This window comes from Rhinichthys klamathensis, unplaced genomic scaffold, assembly GCF_029890125.1.
Source record: "Rhinichthys klamathensis goyatoka isolate OS25496 unplaced genomic scaffold, OSU_Roscu_1.1 h1tg000476l_1, whole genome shotgun sequence".
NCBI classification, from domain to species: domain Eukaryota; kingdom Metazoa; phylum Chordata; class Actinopteri; order Cypriniformes; family Leuciscidae; genus Rhinichthys; species Rhinichthys klamathensis.
Window position 1 is genome coordinate 1237726 of NW_026606964.1, and position 14664 is coordinate 1252389.

The 14664-nt window shown below is 39.0% G+C and overlaps 1 protein-coding gene across 1 annotated transcript; it reads left to right on the top strand.

Annotated features, from left to right (window-relative positions):
- The first annotated feature begins 439 nt into the window (after window positions 1-439).
- On the top strand, window positions 440-12307 carry LOC130072104 (coagulation factor XIII A chain-like). The gene is made up of 14 exons (XM_056237049.1): window positions 440-585; window positions 1928-2113; window positions 4335-4586; window positions 4693-4811; window positions 4887-4994; window positions 5232-5409; window positions 5528-5666; window positions 8192-8295; window positions 9138-9226; window positions 9360-9513; window positions 9592-9870; window positions 10288-10448; window positions 10542-10678; window positions 11647-12307. Exons 1-14 carry the CDS (start codon window positions 462-464, stop codon window positions 11783-11785), a joined length of 2169 nt encoding a protein of 722 aa, XP_056093024.1. The 5' UTR covers window positions 440-461; the 3' UTR covers window positions 11786-12307.
- The last annotated feature ends 2357 nt before the right edge of the window (window positions 12308-14664 follow it).

Here is a 14664-nt window from a genome sequence, read left to right on the forward strand (position 1 = left end):
ATTTTGGATCTAATAAATGCCACACTGGTGAGCTTTCAAAAGCTTTCAAATGTGAAAAAATCGTACCGACCTCCAACTTTTGAGTTTTAGAGAGATGTTGTGATGAGTATGACAGCCCTTGCTGCTGCTACCACATTGCTGAGTTGAGAATGATATTTCATCAGTGCTTTATGATTCTCACAGTTTCCCTGAGAGTTTGCTTTTCCTAAAATAGTCTAACACCATATTGCATCAGTATCTTCCCACAGGGGAAAAGACAGAAAGAAATAGATAAAGTCTTGATCATTCAACACACATGTACAGTAGACGCATAAACACACACCTACTATCTGTCCTTTCCTCTGTATCTAATCACAGATGACACACAAAATATGTGTATACTTCAAAATTCTCTGTATTTTAAAATCTAACATTAACATGATCTGTCCTCCAGGCAAACATCAAGACATCTTGTGTCCATCATGCATAAGGTCATTGGGTCCTCTAGAAGGGGCCGTGTTCACTTTGCCAAGTCAAACTCTGATGAGTATAAACCACCGAAGTTCGAAGCGTTTGACACCAAGCTTGTGACGCCAAGAGCACCCAGTAAAGTCCTATTTGTATTCTTATTCATTCACATTCCATTGAGATTTTTGCTATGTGATTCAAGCGTTCAGATGCCAACACATTTACGGGTCAAGGTGTACTTTTTCCTTAAATCACCACACACTCTTAAAATGTTGAGCCCAGCTAAGAGGACAATATCGCTCTGTTATCTTTGCTCATGTCTTTACACAAACTGTCAGAGGCAGATAACAACTGTGCCCAGCTAACAAGGAGCATTCTCAGAAACTTGGCTAATCCGACAAGGTTTTCTCAAAGTTATGAACATATGTTCTTCCAGTATCATTAACAGAACATCCGTTCAAAGTTATCTGGTCTTTAATAATGTTGTCAAAACTTTAACACAAAAACATTATTTATAGTTCGTTCATGGATTTTTTTTTTTTTTTAAATCAGTAAGATGTTAGTCTAACTTATTGGTAACACTTTACAATAAGGTTTATTAGTAAACATTAGTTAACTACATTAGTTAGCATCAACTAATAATGAACTGCACTTATACAGCAGTTATTAATCTTTGTTCATGTTAATTTCAACATTTACCAATACTTTATTAAAAACTTGTTAATATTAGTTAATGCACTGTGAAATAACATGAACAAACAATGAACAGCTGTATTTTTATTAACTAACGTTAGCAAAGATTAACAAATAACAAATGCATTGCTCATGGTTAGTTCATGTTAGTTAATACATTAACTAATGTTAACTAATGAACCTTATTGTAAAGTACTACACTCTAAACGACGCTCGGTTGTTTTAACCCAAATTTGGGTCAAATATGGACAAACCCAGATGTTGGGTTCAAAATGTAATTTAAAATTTTAACCCAACTTCAACTTTCACTTTCAACTGTAAATGTTTTAATTACATTTTTAACCCAACATTTGGGTTTGTCCATATTTGACCCAAATTTGGGTTGAAACAACCCAGCATTTTTTCAACTTATTTAAATGTTTGTTTCGGAATGTTCAGAGAACATTAAAAAGTAACGTTGTTTGCAGAATGATAAAATGGAATGTTTCCTTAACATGTGCATAACCAAGAACATTTTGAAAACATTTAATAAACTAAACATTCACTAATAAAGTTTTCATAACGTTAGCCAAATGTTCTTAGAACATATTTTTGTTAGCTGGGTAAATGCTCATCTATTGTCAGTAACCAATAAGATTAGAGAAAGGATGCCTTTAATTATCACACCATTTCACATCGATTTTCTTTTCTGAAACTATTAGTTCAGATTCTGTTCAAAGCTGCTGTTAATAATGTTGGTATTCAAAAGATCGTGTACATTTTTTTTCTTCTTTTGCCTTTTTTGCAGCAACACACGCTCTCTCAGTATTGGATGTTGATATGCGTGTAGCAGAGAACAAGAGAGCCCACAACACCAGCAAATACAAGAACACCAACCTCATTGTGCGCAGGAATCAAGAATTCCTCATCACCATCAGGTTTGACCAGCCCTTCAATAACCAGTGGGACAATGTGCAGATGGAGTTCCTGATTGGTGAGCAAATCTTTAAACCATATCATTTCCAACCCTCATGAGAAAACTATTTCGCATGAATTTGTACAATGTGCTTCTTACGGAAAAATGTTCTTTTCTCCACTGTAATACTAGGATAAAAGGACAGCAGAGAGCCGCTGTGCCTCTATAAGGGATAGTTCACCCAAAACACACGTCGATCCAAATCTGTATGACTTTGAGATATTTTGAAGAATGTTGGTAACCAATTGAATTTTGGTGACCATTGACCTTTGCATTGACAAAAAAAAAAAAATTTGAGAAAGTTCCACAAAAGAAGGTCATACAGGTTTTGAACTACACTAAGGCTCAGTCAATCAATGATGACAATTTTCATTTTAGAGTGGACTATCCCTTTAAGAAAAGAGAGTGTGGTGACCCATATTGTGTCTACTTAATATTGAACCTGACAAAAGCAATGGAGGTGCCCACACAGCAGAGGAGGAGGGAAATAATGACAACAAGAAATGGATTGGCCTGAATGACTTGGCTAGAAATTGTCAAACAGAAATAGCCCAACGCATTCTCATCCCAAAGCGTAATATATTGACTCTTTTGCCAAAGCGTCTATATCCAACGCACATGGCACCCTTTAGCGTCAATATAACACGCTTCGGGTTTTGGGTAGGTTTAGGTCTGGGGTAGTGTTAGGGTTAGACCACTAGGAGGCGCCATATATCTGCGTCTCATATGACGCTAAAGGGTTGGATATAGACGCTTTGGCAAAAGAGTCAGTATATTACGGCTTGGGATGAGAACGGGCTCAAATAGCCTAGACATACTGATATGGAATTGATATTAATATTTTTAATGCTTGAGAGGAACATGATCTTACAGAGGACAGAGCCATTAATGGACTGGACGTAACTCTCAGACAAACAATGATACCTGAGAAAACATCTGCCTGTCTTCATTAGAGACTTGCACACGTACATCAACCAGAGCGCAGTGCCATGCTGCAGTTAAGTCGAGCTGAATGATCGAAGCGATGCTCCCTTGGCTGTCGCCGCACCATTTAATGCAGTCTCAATGTCAGCGTTGCGTTAATAATTGCCGGTTCAGTTGCTGTCCTGTGGGAAGACGTCCTCGTGAGATTTGAGTCCTTGTTACTGGAGGCGATCCTGAGAGCACCATTGTTTGTTTTTTTGTTTGTTTTTTTCAAGCCAGATTTTAACTCCGCCTGGCCAAACATAGGTTTTTTCCCCCTTTTTTTTCATACAATCAAAGTCAGTAGGATCCAGTGTTGTTTTGGACCCTACTGACTTTTATAGTATGAGCAAAAACAGTGTAGTTTTATAGTATGAGCCCTTTTTGCTCCACATAAGAAAAAAAGGTCATATAAATGATGACAGAATTGTCATTTTTGGCGGTTGAAGAAGTCATATTACAAAGTCTTGATTTTGTTTGTGGACTCTACTAGAACAGGTTTCCATGCTTGAATGTTTAGAAAACATTATTTTTTCCCCATATTCTCCATTGTTGCGGCTCCTCTCTTCCCAGTCTGTCAGTAACGCTCTGTTTAGTTCCTGTCTCTATGAAGCCCCTCCTTCTGAAAAGCACACTGTGCTCTGATTGGTCGTCTGGATCAGTGTGTTGTGATTGGTCGAGCGCTTTGAGTGTGTTTGGGAAATGTCCCGCTCTTTACCATAACCGCCAGTTTAACACACTTCTAACTAACTCAACAGGCCCCGCCCCTTTATTCTGAGTATGAATTATTTAAATGAGGAATATTTGTGACGTGTTCGTTCCCAGAAGAAACTCAAGACTACAATGGAGGGGTTTCAGGGAGTTCAGAAACAGTGACACTGATATAGAGAATAACCAACGCATTCTTACCCTTTGGCGTCATATAGGTGACGCTTTGTACATTTCGTCGAAATCTTACGCACATGGCATCCTTTAGCGTCAATATAACACGCACTGTTATGGGTAGGTTTAGGTCTGGGGTAGGGTACGGTTATGACGCCTTGGGTTCTGCGTCTCATATTGATGCTAAAGGATGCCATGTGCGTAAGATTTCAACGAAATGTACAAAGCGTCACATGTATGACGCTAAAGGATGAGAACGGGCTGGAATAACTCCCGATGGATGGACTTTTGTGACTTTGCAGAGCTTTTTCATCCTCAAACAGCATGACACACTAAAGAAAGATGAAAATGCATAACAGCTTCTCTTTAATATAGAATGTATCTGTCCTCACAGGCAGCACACCTGATGAAAACAAGGGCACCTACATCGTTTTGTCCATCGGTAAAGAGAAACTTGACGGGCGCTGGAAGAGTCGTGTGGTGGACATACGAGGGAATTATGTGACCGTGGGCGTAACACCAGACGCCAGCTGCATCGTTGGCCGGTTCCAAACCTTTGTTGTAGTTGTGAGTGATTTTGGAAAACAGCGCACTGAGAGGAACAGTGACACCGATGTCTATGTGCTGTTCAATCCTTGGGACCCTGGTGAGTACAAGTACAACACTTGCTGCGCTCTGATTTAGATGGCAACAAAGTTTAATATATTTGATGATGACTATAATGCATGTATCTTGTATATGTTGCATCACAGCGGATCAGGTGTACATTCCCAGAGACTCCGACAGACAGGAGTATGTGATGAATGATGTGGGGATCATCTACAATGGAGAATTCAACAACATTACCACCCGCTCATGGAACTTCGGACAGGTTGGCAGTTTTCTGGAGTTTGTTCGCAGACTGTTCAAACTGACTCCTTTATTGAACACCTTTATTTTCCTGCAGTTTGAACAGGGGGTTCTGGATGCCTGTCTTTTGGTTCTGGATGTTGGAAAAGTACCACTAATGTACCGTGGAAATGCCACTCAAATAGTCCGGCGAGGATCAGCTCTGGTATGATTGACAAAGAAAAAGTTATTTTCAAAATGTCAAAAAAGCTTGACTATCACGTTCAGTTGCACTTTTGCCGGAATAATAAAAACAATACAAATATCATAAGTTTATAGGATATAATTTTTCTTTCTGCATTGTTTTTATATACTTTAATTTTCCGACATACTTCCTAAACAGCTGGTCTTACATGAATGCACATGGCGTGTCTATTTAGGCTTTTTGGTGTTATATTTCCAGATGAACTCCCAGGACGACGATGGTGTCCTGGTTGGCAACTGGAGTGAGGATTACTCCATCGGCACAGCACCGACTGCCTGGACTGGAAGTACTGAAATCCTGCTCAAATATGCTAGAGACGGTGGTGTTCCTGTGTGCTTCGCTCAGTGCTGGGTGTTTGCCGGCGTGCTGAACTCTTGTGAGTAGGGCCACAGTGCATTCTTTGTGTTCATTTTGTTGGTTCTGAGATTCAGGCTATTTACACCTTTGCAAAAAACACTGTGGCGTAACCATAACACTGTGACGTTCCCAAATAGTTATGCGCTGTCTCGGGATCCCTACACGGGTCATCACCAACTTCTGCTCTGCTCACGACAACACGGGCAACCTGAAGACAGACATTGTGCTGGACGAAGACGGGAGAGTGGACCGAAGCCGAACAAAAGATTCAGTCTGGTGAGATACACAAAGCATATGTAACAGGTCCTACTCGATCTGCTCCGAAGCGGGATTTGAACCCGGGTCTCTGGCATGGGAGGCATGCGCGCTTACAAGGACGCTACAGACTATAGCCGCTCACATTGCTTGAGATCAGGGGAGTGAAGTTTACAAGCACAGCTTTTATTGGCGTACGTCCGTTACACACAATCTGATACCGTTCACTTTAGCATACCGTTCCATCATTAATATATACAGTAACTACACAGGAACAAATGAGTAATGCACAATTAACATTCTAGTTACTACTATTTTAACTAACAAGAAACTCTGATTAGTGAACTAGTAAGTAATAGCGCTCAGTTAAATTAGGTAGTTCACTATTAGCTAATTAATAACAACTATTTTTTTTCATACCTCCCAGAGTACTACTAAGAACTACTATACACAGGTTCATAATTAATATGACTAATGCAAAATGTATAATTAATTATAAAGTGATGGTAACCCATTAGTAATGACCCAAGTTTGACCTAATCCTTCTAAAGGAATTACTAATTATTTGGATCGGTATTCTAAAGTGAAGATCATGGTAATCCACTAGTAATGACTCAAGCGCAACCAAATCCATCAGAAGGAATTACTATCGAAAACCTTACAAAAACCTCAAAAGTTTACAATGACTTCAGTCAATATTAGGGAGTTATCATGTTTTTCACTTTTGAATACCGATCCAAATAATTGCTAATTCCTTCTGAAGGATTTGGTCATATTTGAGTCATTACTAATGATCTAAACTTTAGAATTAATTATACATTTTGCATTATTCATATTCATTATGAACCTGTATATAGTAGTTCTTGGTAGTAGTCTGGGAGGTATGAAAAATATAGTAGTTATTGATTAGTTAATAGTGAACCACCACATTCTGCTATGCACTATTACTTACTAGTTCATAAATCTGAGTTTCTTGTTAGTTAATAGTAGTAACTAGAATGTTAATCATGCGTTACTCATTTGTTCCTGTGCAGTTATAGTGACGTGTTTCCATCACAGATTTGCGCAAAACTTTTGCAAGATTTTCTAAATGTCGCTAAAAAACTATTGCGAAACCTAATTTTTTCCTCTCGCAAAAATCATGGCATCAGATGTTGTTGGGTTTAAGAATATCGCTGCCACCGCACTAGCCATTATTTTTAATCGAAGGAGACATAGGCAAGATATCCGAGCATTGATTGCATGGAAAACCTCTTATACTTGGGAGCGGCACGTATGAGGTGTTTCTCCCTCATATCTGCCTCAAGGTCTTGATAAATTGTGGCATTTCTTTGTTGTTTAGGATGCAGTATTCCCGTGATTCTTTTGGCTTTTATGAGTTTAAAGCTGCAGTCTTTAACTTTTTTAGGTTAAAATAACCTAAACTTAACCTTTTTTGATCCAAAATAAATTTTGAGCAAGTACATAACCAGCCAGTGTTCAAAACTCTCTGCTTGCCTTAGCTCGATTCAAAACGGTAAGCTTGTAATGCTGTTTTTAATTCCAGTGGTACTGGTGGATTTCCGCGGGAAATTAGAGCATGTCTTTGCGTCATTACGTCACATCTGTACACACACATCTGTACACACACATCTGTACACATAAAGAAGAGTCTCGGCTAGTATAAGCTATATTGAGTGTGAGGATGCTGGAGTTGGAGATTTATAGCCTTTTCTCACAGCACTTGATATAATTAAACGTATTAATTTGATGGCGGATCCAGAAAGGTTCAAACGACAATCCCCAGTGACAACTAGAGACTCACCCGCTGTAAAATGCAAAAGACTTTGGACTGAGAGTTTGGAAAAAGAGACTGCAACCGGCCCATGCGAAAACAAGGCTTTAAAAAAACAATTTGAGAACAAAGTATAATTTGCACGGTTTGACGTGATATGCTAAGCGATCGTTAGATTTAATCAGCGCGATTTACTGCAATGCTTTTTCCCCCTCAGTTGGTCAGAAGAACAAAAGTGGATGTTACTTACTTGTTCAGATTACATTTTCCGGTGAAAATTATTGTTGGTCACACTTCCAAAAAGAATAATCTGTGATTGCGAATGCCAGTATCCACACCGGCGCGGCGACTGACAGCTGCACAGTCTCCTCAAACACTGTGTTCATCCGCGCTGTGCCGTGTCGAACTACAACTCACGTAGAGTTGACAATTCCGCGAATAACTGCAATTCCAGATTTCGAACAGAGATGGCGACAAAGTGGAAAAATTGTGGACTGCAGCTTTAATAAAGAACTCATAACTCGTCTTCTGTCCAAACATACCGTGCCCTCTTTAAAGAATGATCAACTTTTACGTACACCAGGTGACCTGTAATTGCGAAAAAAAACTGTTTCCATTGCAGTTTTGCGAAATATTCCTTTTTCGAATTGCCTGAAAAATCTCCTCATTGCGTCAAAATTGACGTGTTTCCATTGGGTGTATTTTCAATTGACAATTTCAATTTGCACAATTTAAAGGGTAATGGAAACGCTAATGTCATTGTATTTCACAGGAACTACCACTGCTGGAATGAGGTGTACATGAAGAGGCCTGATCTGCCTGATAGATTCTCTGGCTGGCAGGTGATCGACTGCACCCCTCAGGAGACCAGTGATGGTATGATCCTCGACACACACAGGCTTTCCTCTAACCTTAACTGATACAGTTAGGAGGCACTATCCACGAATCGTTTAGAAAATTAGGGTCCCATTACTTCTTACGTTAGGCAATAAAGGCACCAATTTTGAATGCTGAGTGTATCCATTTGGGTTAACCATTCAACGCTGTTAACCAAGTTATTATAAGAAAAATGACTGAATAAATATGTCAACTTCATTCACAACTTCATCAATCATTAAAAACCAACATTTTTGCCCAGCTAGCTACTCTTTATTATTATTATTATTTCATCAGAACCTTTAGTACAGGTTTTCATGTTATATTTATATATTTCAGTTATTTTTATGATTTAGGTATACATTGTGGTAAAACGGATGGAAAAACTGAATAAATGACTAATTAAAAAGCAAAACAATAAATATATTTTACCTTCTTAAATGGAGAAACAATATTTTCCCGAGATAAGAGCCTCTCTCGCATTAACTTTTTCAGTCGTTTCCGACTCTTGGTGATTCTATGGCCATCTCTTGCCATACGCGAGAGACTGTCCATGAATTTTCTTGGCCTTTTTTTTTTACAGGGTAAAATTTACTTTCCCCAACCCTCCACTTACATGGCTTGGGACTCACACACACCTTAGCCATGGCTGTTTTTGGATTATATAATATATATAACTTAATAATTTAATAATATATATATAACCTCACTTAATATACACATGATGTATATGTCATGTATGTCATGGAAAAAATATGGTGGTCATGGTAATAATATATATTATTTCCTACCTGTTATGCTATATGGAACAAATAAAAAGTAGTTTTCCTTCTCTCATTCAGGCCTTTATCGATGTGGCCCGACGTCTGTCAATGCCATCAAAGAGGGAGAGCTCAGCTATCCGTTCGATGCAAAGTTTGTCTTTGCAGAGGTAAGAAAGATGTCAATTCTCTTTGATGTTTTTACCTTTAGATTTACAAACCACTTCTTTAGTTTTTAAGATCTTAAAATCTCAGCTGCATATTGCGCTTACAAAATGGAAAACCTCTTTCTTCTGTCTCCAGCTGAACAGTGATGTGATTTACCGTCAATCTGATAAGTATGGAAATACAAATATCCTCCATGTGGACACCGCGTATGTGGGAAAGCTCCTTGTGACTAAAAGGGTGAACGCTAACTCCTATGAGGATATCACTTCTAACTATAAATATCCAGAAGGTAAGTTTCCTTTGGTCCAAAAACACATGGACAATGGGTTACACTAGTGAACTCTTTCAACCTTCTTCCTGACTCCAGGCAGTGACAAGGATAAGCAGACCATGAAGAATGCAGAGAATCGTGGTGTTCCTGCCAGGGATTATTTGCCACTCCCTGAAGCAGGAGTGACCATCGAGCTCAAGGCCGACACCGTCAAAATTGGCGACAACTTCAAGCTGACGCTGAACATTAACAACCAGACCAGCCAGACCTGCACCATCAATGCCACCATCACTGGCGCCGTGTCGTTTTACACGGGCGTCACCAGCACCACCTTTAAGCTCGAAAACAAAGTTGCAACTGTGAATCCCAAAAACAGTGAGTCTGACTTTTCAAGATTGTTGTAGATTTAACTGTCGCCTTTTTCACCTTTGGCTTTTGGCTTGCTTAGTTGGTGACATTTAACTTAATATTCAACAATATTATTGATCTGCCTGTATTGACACCATTATATGAGAACTTAACTGAGCTGGATGATGACATCACGGTTTTCTCCAAAGTGGCTATATATATAAATTAACTAAATGAATCATCACTGAACTTACTTAAGCTGGACTGTGACGCTATTTTCTTCTTGAAACAAACATTATTTTCCTGTTATCTCTGAAAAGCTGTTTTGAAACAATCTGCATTGTAAAAAGCGCTATATAAATAAAGGTGACTTGACTTGACTTTAGGGCACATGCATTGTAGAAATAACATTTCTCAGTGTAATTTCTGAAAATCCTTTCACAGCCTCAAAACTGCTGATCAATGTTCAAGCTGTGGACTACATGCCCTACCTGGTGGAACAGGCCAACTTGCTCTTTGTGGTGCACGGGCGCGTTGAGGAAACCGGACAGACCCTTTCCACAATGAGAGATGTCACTCTCCGTCCTCCTGAACTCACAATAAAGGTATACGTCCTTCATAACCAATTGTTGAGGAACACGTGTGATACATTAGATGCTTAATGTTAGTTAACAGCTGTCGTTATAATTCATCGACAGGTGAATGGAATACCCCGGGTTGGGAAGGATCTGATGGTCATCGTGTCATTCCGAAATCCCTATACTTTCATCCTGAAAAACGTTCAGCTCCGCCTTGATGCACTTGGCCTGATACCGACCAGAATTAAATCATACGAGTAAGATGGAATAACCAGTCACATTTATTTTTCCATTATTCAGACATTACCAGCAAGTTATTCGATGACTAAACATTAAAATACAGAGATCTACAGAGAGATGAGTGTTAGTGTGTGTGTGTGGTCTTTTAAAGGACTACATGTAGTCCCCTCCGTCTGCTTGGAGATTTAAGGGATGTCTGAGATTCTTTGTTCCATTAGTATCTGCTCTCACCTTATGTTTTTGAAACAAACTGTAACCTATAAATGTGTATCTTTTGTAATATTCCATGTGAAACGTTATGGAAATGTACTGGTGGTCCAGTGCAGTCATGTAATCAGATGATAATACCATAACACTTAATATACACATTACCATATTCATATGTCATGGTAAAAAATAGGTAATCATGGTAGTGTTCATGGTTTTGGTAAAACCTATTTTATCGGGACACATATAACACAAAGATGTCAATATCCGAAATCCCTGTCGGGACATTTTAAAGCGAGTGATGTGAAGGCCAAGTACGGTAACCCATATTTGGAATTTGTCCGATGCAACCCATTCAAATTAGTGCACACGCGAGAAGACGTGAGTGGTGAACACACCCCAGATAGCAACATAGTATCAGCCCAGATCCGGCCCACACACACCCGGAGCGCTTGGGGAGCAATCGGGGGTTAGGTTTGTTTGTTTACCTTGTCTACCTCAAATCAGTAATTCCCTGCCGGTATTGAGAATCGAACCCGCAAACTTTGGGATATCAGTCTGACTCTCTAAATATTATCCCTCATTTTTGTTTTGTGATGTTTTTTGAGAATGTAAAAATGCAGAAAGTTTGCTGTGATGGGTAGGGTTAGGGGATAGAATATACAGTTTGCACGGTATAAAAATCATCATGCCAATGGAAAGTCCCCATAAAACATGAAAACCCAGCATGTTCTTGTTTCTGCATGCATACACACACTATATCCATTTCCACTTGCAGGCAGATTCTACCTGGCGGCTCAGTGCAATACACTGAAGCGATCACCCCTCAGACTCCTGGGAGGAGGGTGCTGATTGGCTGTCTGGACTGCGCTGCACTGAGACAGGTCACCAATCAGCTGGAAATCATCGTGCTGTAACGGATTGCTGATTGCCACGGGGGAACGAGAGAGAAAACACAGAGGAGAAAGAGAGAAAGGAAGGATTGGAAAGGGTTCCCAGTACCACTTTGTTGTGTTGCTTTGCTTTCTACACTAATATTATCAAAATACAAACTAATGTTCTTTTTTTTCTTTACAAATCAATCATAACCATACCTGCCAAGACTGGATTGTTAAAAATAGGGAGATTTTTAATGGGTACTGTTCACCGTCATGTGGTAAACTAATGATACCGAGGAATTAAAGCATTTTAAGCCAAATCTCAGGAAGCTAAAAACCGACAATCAATCGTGTGTACGCGAAAATCTGAGAGTGTGAGAAAATGAGTGCTGTGAAATATAATAAAGGAAAGAAAATGTAAAAGATTCTCTGAAATTGTTAAATATGACTTGTTTTGGTTGTGCAACTTAAATGAACACACTGTATTAATAACAATATACTTCTGATTTAATCTGCTACAATGCCATGGACTATGTATTACTCATGTAAACTAACAATAAACCTTTAGCATGAAAGCTTTGGATTTATTTGTTATTTATACTGCCAATCTTCTTTTAGACATTAACACCTCATGTTCTCATGTTCATTCTTTCAGACCACTGTAAAGGACGTATTCAAAATGTTAATGACATTCTGGAAAAATAACCCATTTTACTTGATGTATTTCCTAGGAAAACGGTAGTGGAACTTCATTTACGGTTACATTCATGCATTTGGCAAACGCTTTTATTCAAAATGATTTACATAGCATTTAGCAAACATTTTACATGCACTCCCTGGGAATCAAACCCTGACTTTGGTGTTGCTAACGGCATGATTAAGCTACAAGAATGTACTAGATTATCCATCATAAATTGATTGGATCATGGGTGTTACACCTAAATGAAGCCAGGTTGAAGGGGATGGGGTTGACGAGATTAATTTCATCCGAAAAGATATGCTTTAGCTTATGAAGAAACAGAAGATTGCTTACACAAATGTAAAATAACACAAGCAGTATATCAAAAGCCTAAAGTTACTGAATGAAATGTGGACTCAGGAAAGTTTAAAGACTGTGAAGGTTTGGGGGTGTTGATGGACTCGATTTACTCCATCTGTGTTTTAATCATCAATCTGTATCCCGTCCGGAAGTAGTCTTTGACAAAAAATGCAATTTTTCTCAGCTTTTTGTTTAAAGGGGTGGTTGATTATGATTTCACTTTTCTCACTTTAGTTAGTGTGTAATGTTGCTGTTTGAGCATAAACATCTGCAAAGTTACAACGCTCAAAGTTCAAAGCAAAGGGAGATATTTTATTTTACAGAAATGGCTTTTTAAGGAATACATCAAACAACTGATAGGGACTACTCAAGCTTCTTAGTGACATCACAAACCCTAAACTTAGCATAAACCTGCCCCCGGGACACGCAAGCACCAAAGGGTGTGAGGCAGTGTTGAGATGAGTTGTTGTAGTCGAGCACATTTCTGAGTCGGCTCAAGCTGTCGCATCAGTCTTTTCACATTTATTGCAATACAGTACGTAACACAAATGCAATAGCATGTCACTCTGTAGGCATCTTACAACAGTTCCCACACGAGCGATTTATAGATTATCATGACAGAATATGCTAATCAATGACTTGAAGATAGTTAACTCCACATCGTACATAAATTCATCAACTAGCCATTCAGAAATGTCCTGTTGCTTCTACATGTTGTCACTTCTTCTCGAGTTTCTCCATCATTGTCCGACTCAGGTTTGAACATAAACGTTTTTATCACCCATTTTTATGATCCAGAACAGTTTCTGACATTTTAGTGCTTTAGTGACATTTTTCTGACATTTTAGCCTGAGCTAAAACACACACACACACACACACACACACACACACTCCGCCCTCAGCTCTTTTGAATTTAAAGGGCCAGACACAAAAACGGTGCGTTTTTGTTTCACCCTCAAAAAGTGACAATTTTTAAATGCTATGAAAAATTATCTGTGGAGTATTTTAAACTTTCACACACACACTCTGGGGACATCAGAGACTTATTTTAAATTTACATCTTGTAAAAAGGGGCATTATACCACCCCTTTAAAATATTGCTTTTTAATTAAACTTACCCACATATAAGTGTTGATAAAAAGGATGCATGAAGCTAGAATAAAATGTTTTTAAAATGAAAAGAGTTAAAGTAGTTAAAGTTATATTTCTAGGATAACAAAATAATACCTAAATAGGAACATATATTATACTTAAAGCTGCAGTCGGCAAGTCTGGCAGATTGAGTGGACTTGGGCAAAATTTTGAATGTTTACAACTCAGTCTCATGCCCCTCCCCCACTATCAACGGATACCCTCCCACTGAGTTCGTGCTCGTCAGTGCGTGTGCACCAGGTTATCTGTGAACGCGCCCGTCTCATCAGCATCCATCAACACCATGGAGTATTTGGAGGTACGCTGTCCTGGCTAATCTACCCATAGATTGCAATTGCTAACGTCATTTATACTCTAAATGAGCTTACTTGATTTGTTAGTGTTTTGAAAGCGAGATACATCCGCCATCACTCTTCGTTACTGCGCGAACTTCCAGCGTGTGCATGTGATTGTAACGTGCGCGAGGGGTGGCGTGTGCCCGATCTGTGATTGACAGTGAGATCTCACACCCCCCTGCGCTGATTGGACCCGATGATCCGGGAGCGGTGGATTTTTGCTAAACAAACAACACGCTCCAGGTGGAGTTAGAAGCTCGGGTTTTTTTCTAAAACCACTTTATTTATGTTGTTCTGTCGGATTATAGTGTCGATTACACTGAATATGATAAAAAAAAAATGTTGCCGACGGCAGCTTTAAAATGCTAAAATAATACATAAATAATAAACTA